The sequence below is a fragment of the Myodes glareolus genome, chromosome 6 (genome assembly GCF_982192425.1).
Source record: "Myodes glareolus chromosome 6, mMyoGla1.1, whole genome shotgun sequence".
Lineage (NCBI taxonomy): Eukaryota > Metazoa > Chordata > Mammalia > Rodentia > Cricetidae > Myodes > Myodes glareolus.
Window position 1 is genome coordinate 48,467,916 of NC_142031.1, and position 7,677 is coordinate 48,475,592.

Sequence of the window (7,677 nt, forward strand, 5' to 3'; positions counted from 1 at the left end):
CTCCAAAGCAACACAGAGAAACCCTATCTCAAGAGAGAGAGAGAGAGAGAGAGAGAGAAATTGCATGTCATAGAATTTGTATATAATTTGCATAAATAAAGGAAATCTAGACAATGACTACATGAAAAGTGGGTATTAACAACTGTGATCAGGTTCATATAAGGACCAGAGAAAGCACTATAATAAAACAAAGATTTCCAATGACTACAAATCAGTACATACTCAGAAAATTTCCATTCACACTTTCATTAGACAGAACACACCAAAGTTGCCATCAGGGATGCTGATGAGGTCTGGTTGCTTAGGCACACCACAGCTGTGGTCTTCATATGCATGTGGACATCAGAGTTTCCCAGAGGGCTTGGTGAAGCACAGATGAGATCACTGGTTCCACAAAATGTGTAGGACTCCGTTGGTATGAATGGCTTCCAAACGCCCATTTCTAATAGCCGTCAGAGTGATGCTGACGTTGCTGTTCCAGAGAACAACACTGAGACCCAGTCATCTGCAGCCAAATATTTTAGGTGACTATGGTAACAACAAATTACCAGACAGAGATTAAATGATTACTCACAAAAAATGACTGAATGACTCCATAAATTTTGTTTTCTTGTTTCTTTTAAATTTTTATTATATTTATTTTAAAGATTTTTATAGTTATTTTAATTATTCATATTTTTGGATATGTGCATGTGTGTTTGTACATGAGTGCAAGTACTGGCTGAAACCCGAAGAGGGCATCAGATCTCCTAGAACTAGTGGTTTTGAGTTGCTCCACCTGGATACTGGGAACTAATCCAGGTCCTCTGAAAAAGCAGTATGAGCCCTTAACTGCTGAGCCATCTCTCCAGCCCTTACATTTATTTATTCTGTGTGTGTGAATGCACATGTGTGCCATGGCCCACGTATAAAGGTTGGATGACAAAATGAAGGATTTGGGTGTCTCCTTACACCATGCATACACCAGAAATCAAAAGCAGGTTATCAGCCCTGATGGAAAGAGACTTTACACACTGAGTCAGCTCACCAGCATAGTACCTTAGGGATTTTTGGTTTTGCTTTTTGTTTGTTTGTTTTGGAGAGGTGAGTTTTTTGTTTTGTTTTTAGGGTTTAGTGGTTTATTTATTTATTTATTTATTAAAAGTTTCCCCCTCCCCCGACTCTCCCTCCCTCTCCCTCTCCAGTCCTAAGAGCAGTCAGGGTTCCCTGCCCTGTGGGAAGTCCAAGGTCCTCCCTCCTCCATCCAGGTCTAGGAAGGTGAGCATCCAAACAGACTAGGCTCCCACAAAGCCAGTACATGCAGTAGAATCAAAACCCAGTGCCATTGTCCTTGGCTTCTCAGTCAGCCCTCATTGTCAGCTACATTCAGAGAGTCCGGTTTGATCACATGCTCATTCAGTCCCAGTCCAGCTGGCCTTGGTGAGCTTCCATTAGATCAGTCCCACCGTCTCTGTGGGAACTGGCCTTATCCCATAGCCACACTGATGAATATCTTGCATATCACCATAGAACCTTCATCTGGTGATGGATGGAGATAGAGACAGAGACCCACATTGGAGCACTGGACTGAGCTCCCAAAGTCCAAATGAAGAGCAGAAGGAGGGAGAACATGAACAAGGAAGTCAGGACCACGAGGGGTTTGGTGTTTTGAGACAGGATCTCTTTACATAACCCTGGCTGTTCTAGAACTCTTTATGTAGACTAGGCTGGCCTTGAACTCACAAAAATCCTTCTGCCTATTCCTTCCAAGTGCTGGAGTTAAAGGCATGTGCCACAGTGCTCAGCTAATACTTGGGTTTTAATAAAATATATTGCCATTATTTAGCAGAATCCACTTGAGATGAATTTATATTGTGTTTTTTCCTCCTTTTAGATAATCCAGCAGTCCTATGGAAAGAGAAAACCAAACAGGAGGTAGAAACTTTCTCCTCCTGGGATTCACCGAAGACTCTGACCTGCAATCCTTCTTCTTTGGGTTGCTTCTCTCCATGTACCTTGTCACCATCACAGGCAACCTGCTCATCATCTTGGCCATCATATTTGACCCCCACCTGCACATGCCCATGTACTTCTTCCTCTCCAACTTGTCCTTAGCTGACATCGGCTTCACCTCCACCACCATCCCAAAGACTCTACTGAATATCCACACCCAAAGCAAACTCATCTCCTTCACAGGCTGCATCACACAGATATTTTTTTTCATTGTGTTTGGATGTCTGGATAATTTACTCCTAACAGTGATGGCCTATGACCGCTTCGTGGCCATCTGCCATCCCCTGCACTATGTCGTCATCATGAATTCTTTCTTCTGTGTGATACTGGCTCTTGGGTCCTGGTTAATCAGTGTCATGAGTTCCCTGCCTGAGACCTTGACTGTGTTAAGACTATCTTTCTGTACAAACATGGAAATCCCCCACTTTTTCTGTGATCTTCCTGAAGTCCTGAAGCTGGCATGTTCTGACACCCTTGTCAATAACATTGTGGTGTATTCTATAACTATAGTCATGGCTGGTTTCCCTTTCTCTGGGATTCTCTTGTCTTATTCTCAGATTGTTTCCTCCATTCTAAGAATTCCCTCAGCTGGAGGCAAGTACAAAGCCTTTTCCACCTGTGGGTCTCACCTCTTGGTGGTCTTCTTGTTCTACAGCAATGGTCTTGGAGTCTACCTCAGCTCTGCAGCCACATCATCTTCTAGAATGAATCTGATTGCCTCATTAATGTACACTGTGGTCACTCCCATGTTGAACCCCTTCATCTACAGCCTGAGGAACAAAGATATGCAGAAGGCTTTGGGAAGACTCCTCAGGAAGATGGTGTTTCTGGGCAAAGGGACCATATCAGGATCCCCACAAATAGCAATTCAGTGAAATCAGAAAACATATCTAAGGTAGTAACTAAACATCATCTAAGGTAATGACTACATTTTTTTTCAGAAATAAGACTCATATTGTTTTTTATTTATTCTTGAGAATGTCATGTATACATATAAATATGGTCATATATCAAAGGTCTCAGATGTGGGTTTAAGAGGGACACTGAGACAAATATGGAGGTCAAGTAGTTGATTAGAAGAGTTATTAACATCACGGACAGAGCAGCTGACAGAAATACCATGACATGGGCTCTGAGAGGAGTTCAAGCCCTAGCACCAAAGACAGACAGCATGTCAGTATCTCTAATGAGGATATTAGGGCCCATGTTGTAGATTCTAGGTCCCTTATTACAACTCTCTGAGAAAGATGTAGTTCTCTCTGACAAAGGGATGGCACTCACAAGCACAAGTCTGAATCTGGACTCTCTAATTCCCAGGCAGGAGGCTGTGGAAAAGATAAGGGGCAGGATATGTGGTCACCAGTACCTCCTCTGATATGAGTTCATTTCTATTAGAAATCTGTTAGCTAAATATTCATAGATGGTGCTCTTAGTGAGTTACCTTCCAGCATCTGTAAGAGAAAAAGGGCTGCTTCAGGTATTGGGGGCCTTAAGAGTTTGGCCTGGATTCAAACACTATATTCATTTAGTATTTACACACACACACACACACGCACACACACACACACACACACACACACATTTTACTCTTCGAACTCTCCTCTAATCCCCCACCAATGTGACCTGCTCCCAGTATGAACTCCTTTTCTTTCTTTTTTATTAAACCACTAAGTCCAATTAATGCTGCCAGTATGTGTATTGGTATGGGGCCATTTGTAGGAGCATGGGCAACCTACCAGTGGCCACATGCCTGAAAAGGAATGATTCTGTCTCCCCCAGCAGTCAACAACTCCCAAAACTCCTTAGTTAGGGACAGGTCCTCATGATTCCCTTTCTTTTCCATCATGGAACACAAATTTAGTACCACAAGAGATCAGGGGAGGGAGCAACAGGGTTCCTCCAAAATTATCAGTTCTACAATGACTTTGATAATGTGTTTTATTAAGTCCCAGACAAAGAACTCAAAAGAACTATTATAAGAATGTTTAGGGAAAAAAATTTCAAGAAAAATGTTGAGAAAAATCTAAGAGGATATTTATAAACCCCTGAAATAATTTGAAGAGACTATAAAAAAAGAGCTAAATGACAAAAGGGAGCCAATACAGGATATAAAAATGGACTTAGTGAAGAGAAATTTAGATTCAAATTAAAATTTTGGTAATAAAACCTTTAATAAATTAATTTTTAATTAACAAAATCTCACTAATGAGTAAGGTGGAAGAAAGACTGAGAAGTTGAAGATAAGGAAGATGAAATGGAGCCTTCAAACTATAAAATTCAGAATATATAAACAAAATCTAAAAAATCTAAGAGAACCACTGAAGGACCAAATTTATGGAAAGGTGAGGTGCATGGACATATGTGTGCAAGTAAGAGATTGATATCAAATATCAAATGTCTCCCTCAGTCTCTCTTCACTTATATTTTGAGACATAATCTCTCATTGAACCTGGACATTGCTAATTCATCTAGACTGGCTGGCTAGCCATCCCCAGAGGCCATTCTGTCTCTGTTTTCCCAGAACTGGGATTATAAGTATGTATTTATGCACCCAACTTTTTCATGAGTCCTGGGAGACTGACCTCACTTCCTTGGTGTGGGACCATGGTCTGTATTCTGTCAATTATATTTTAAATAAATGCTGATTGGCCAGTAGCCAGGCAGGAAGTATAGGTGGGACAACCAGACAGGAAGTAGAGGTGGGTCAAGGAGAACAGGAGAATTCTGGGAAGGAGGAAGTCCATTCCTCTGCAGTCCTGTTCAGACACAGAAGCAGCAAGATGTGACTACGCCGCTGAAAAAGGTACTGAGCCATGTGGCTATCACAGATAAGAATAATGAGCTAAAGTTAGTTATAACAGTTAATAAGAAGCCTGAGCTAATGGGTCAATCAGTTTATGATTAATGTAGACCTCTGTGTGATTTCTTTGGGACTTAACGACTGTAGGAACCAGGCAGGACAGAAACCTCAGACAACAAATGGTGCCTAACATATGGATGACTGCATCTACATAAAGCCTCACAGAGCTTGGGAAGTAATTCTAGATAGAAAAAAAATAGAGTTAAGCATGCTTATTGATAGCAGCATTTTCTCAGATGGGCTCTGCTCGCTAGTGGCAAGCGCTCTCATTTAATAGAGCCTTCCAATTCAGCTTTAGCTGCAAAACCTTGTAGCTCTTTTAAGAGGTTCTGCCAAGAAACGCTTAAATAGTGTTGATGAAAATCTGACTGCATGCTTTTTGGTTTCAGTCCTTGTGAGAAAATAATTATAAATACACAATAAAGACAAATCCAAATGGAAAAAAATCTCTAAATGGGTCATAGTATTGGATAAATGTATGTAGGCTTGGGAGAGAAAAGAAAAAAGTATAGACAGTTAAAAAAACAAAACCTTTAAAGAGACAGAGTACAGACAGTCATAGATTAAAGGAGTAATGATAATAAAATAAATATTAAAAAGTAATAGAGGAAAAAATAAGCCACATAAAGATGGACTGTACACAGAGTCTGGATTATGTATATTATTGTGTTTTCTTTTAATTTTTTGACTGTGAAGGAGCTAAGTACAGAGAGACATTTCATTGTATGGGCTTCTAAGTTAAACCAGCAAATATATTTTAAAGGTATCTTGAATTCAAAATATGTGTCTAAGGATATATTCTTTGGAAAAGAGATTCTTCTTTTGTTTCCATAGAGGATGAGAACCAGTAGATTAATTCCAGACTAATGTGGTTTGATGGACAAAGAATCCCCAAAAGGTTTCTGTGAACACCCCCAAAAATTATTTTGACCAACAAACAGCAGGAAGCACTTTGGAGAGAACTGTGCCCATATTCCCAAATATTGTTTGTAAATGTTTCTTTGCATTTAAAGGGGGATATGCTATAGGGATTTGAATTGGTATGGATCTTGGTTTATCGATACAAATTTAAGGTCAATCTTATTATACTGTAGATAGATAGATAGATAGATAGATAGATAGATAGATAGATAGATAGATTTAGATATAGATATATGTTTCTACTCTTGATTAAGGTATTCTGTTTGGCAGATCATTTAAAAGTGAAGAATATAATTAAGAAATATAGGTTAATAGAGAGTCATATATAATAGTAAAGCTTGTAGTCATGTTCATTGGGTTTTCTAGATATATAGAGATATATTTCAGTTAGATATTCTTCAAATCTTTCAGAGACCTACAGAATACCGCATTTAAAATGTTTTAAGAACTTAGGATTTTTCATGACAATGAGACACAACTGCTCCTGGCAGCACCAATCTATTTCAAGAGGAAGATGGACATCGAAGAGGCTTATGGAATTTGTTAGCCATTTGGGCAAGAGACTTCTCTTGCCTGGACTGCTTGATGTTATGCTGTATGAACTGTACATGCAGAACCCACAGAGAAATGACTCCTGAACTTACATAAAGGTGAGACAATCCTTCAGGGTTCCAGCTTCATGAAAGAGTGTACTAGACATTCTGCAGGACACAGAAGAAAGTAACTTGCAAGCTGTCAATATAGGCAAAACTGTCTTTGAAATTTCCTGCTTCTTGGAAAAGTCTACTGGATACTAATGGGCCTGTAGGCTGAAGATGGATGCTCCAACATTACAGAAGAACTTTGGGTGACTGTCCAGGCAGCAAGAATGTCTCTGTAATTTCTAAAGTTTTGGAACTTGATTACAATGCACTTACTGTTTGCTTAGGTAATATTATATCCTTCTGGAGTCTTTGATGAAGTTGAAGAATAAATAAAAAGTAGATATTAATATTATAACTGCAACTCTTGCTTAATAACTGTTTGTTACATGTAATTTTACTATTTTAAAGTTAAAACTTTCCTTTTATTTAAACAGAAAAGGGAAGGTGATGTGGGATTCCCCTCTATATGCTGTGAATACCATTGACGAATAAAGAAACTGCTTTGAGCCTATAGCAGAGCAGGGCAGAACTTAGGTAAGTGAAGAAAACTAAACTGAATGCTGGGAGGAAGAAAGCAGAGTCAGAGAGAAGCCATGTAGCCACACTGGAAACAGACACCAGAACTTTAACCAGTAATCCACAGCCACATGGCAATACACAGATTAATAGAAATGGGTTAAATTAATATGTAAGAGTTAGCCAATAAGAATCTAGAGCTAATGGGCCAAGCAATAATTTAATTAATACAGTTTCTGTATGGTTATTTCAGTTCTGGGTGACTGGGACAAACAAGAAGCCTCCTTACAACACATGGAAACTGAAACAGCAAATATAGGGCCTGCATGAATCTGCCCAGGTCCTCTGAGTATATATTATAGCTTTTAGTTTGGTAATTTTATGGGACTGCTAAGTGTGTAAATGAGTGAATCTCTGATTTTTGTGCCTGCTTGTTTCTCTTTTTCTTTCATTGGTGTCTGGTCCAGTCTTGATATGACGGTTTTGTTTTATATTACTATATTTCATTTTATCAAAAAACAAAAGGGGCCATATTATATTTGAATTTAACTTTAAATATATAAGACTAAGGTAATATTAAGATAGAATTAAAATAAGATTAAGAACTGAGAAACTGCTTATGATATTGCTATAAACAAAATGCACTTTATTTAACCCTTGGTCTTTTATCTGTGAAACAGATGATAAATATGAAGCATGGTTTCTTCCCTAAAGATTAATTAAATTTATTGCATACATTTTGGG

The 7,677-nt window shown here is 38.8% G+C and overlaps 1 protein-coding gene across 1 annotated transcript; it reads left to right on the forward strand.

Moving 5' to 3' along the window:
• Positions 1-1,889: 1,889 nt before the first annotated feature.
• Positions 1,890-2,867, forward strand: LOC125403924 (olfactory receptor 7C2). Its single transcript, XM_048439587.3, has one exon. The coding sequence runs from the start codon at positions 1,890-1,892 to the stop codon at positions 2,865-2,867; it is 978 nt and encodes a 325-aa protein (XP_048295544.3).
• Positions 2,868-7,677: the final 4,810 nt, after the last annotated feature.

What these genes read in the sequence shown, in the direction of transcription:
- LOC125403924 (XM_048439587.3), top strand. Translation starts at nt 1,890, where the DNA reads ATGGAAAGAGAAAACCAAACAGGAGGTAGAAACTTTCTCCTCCTGGGA.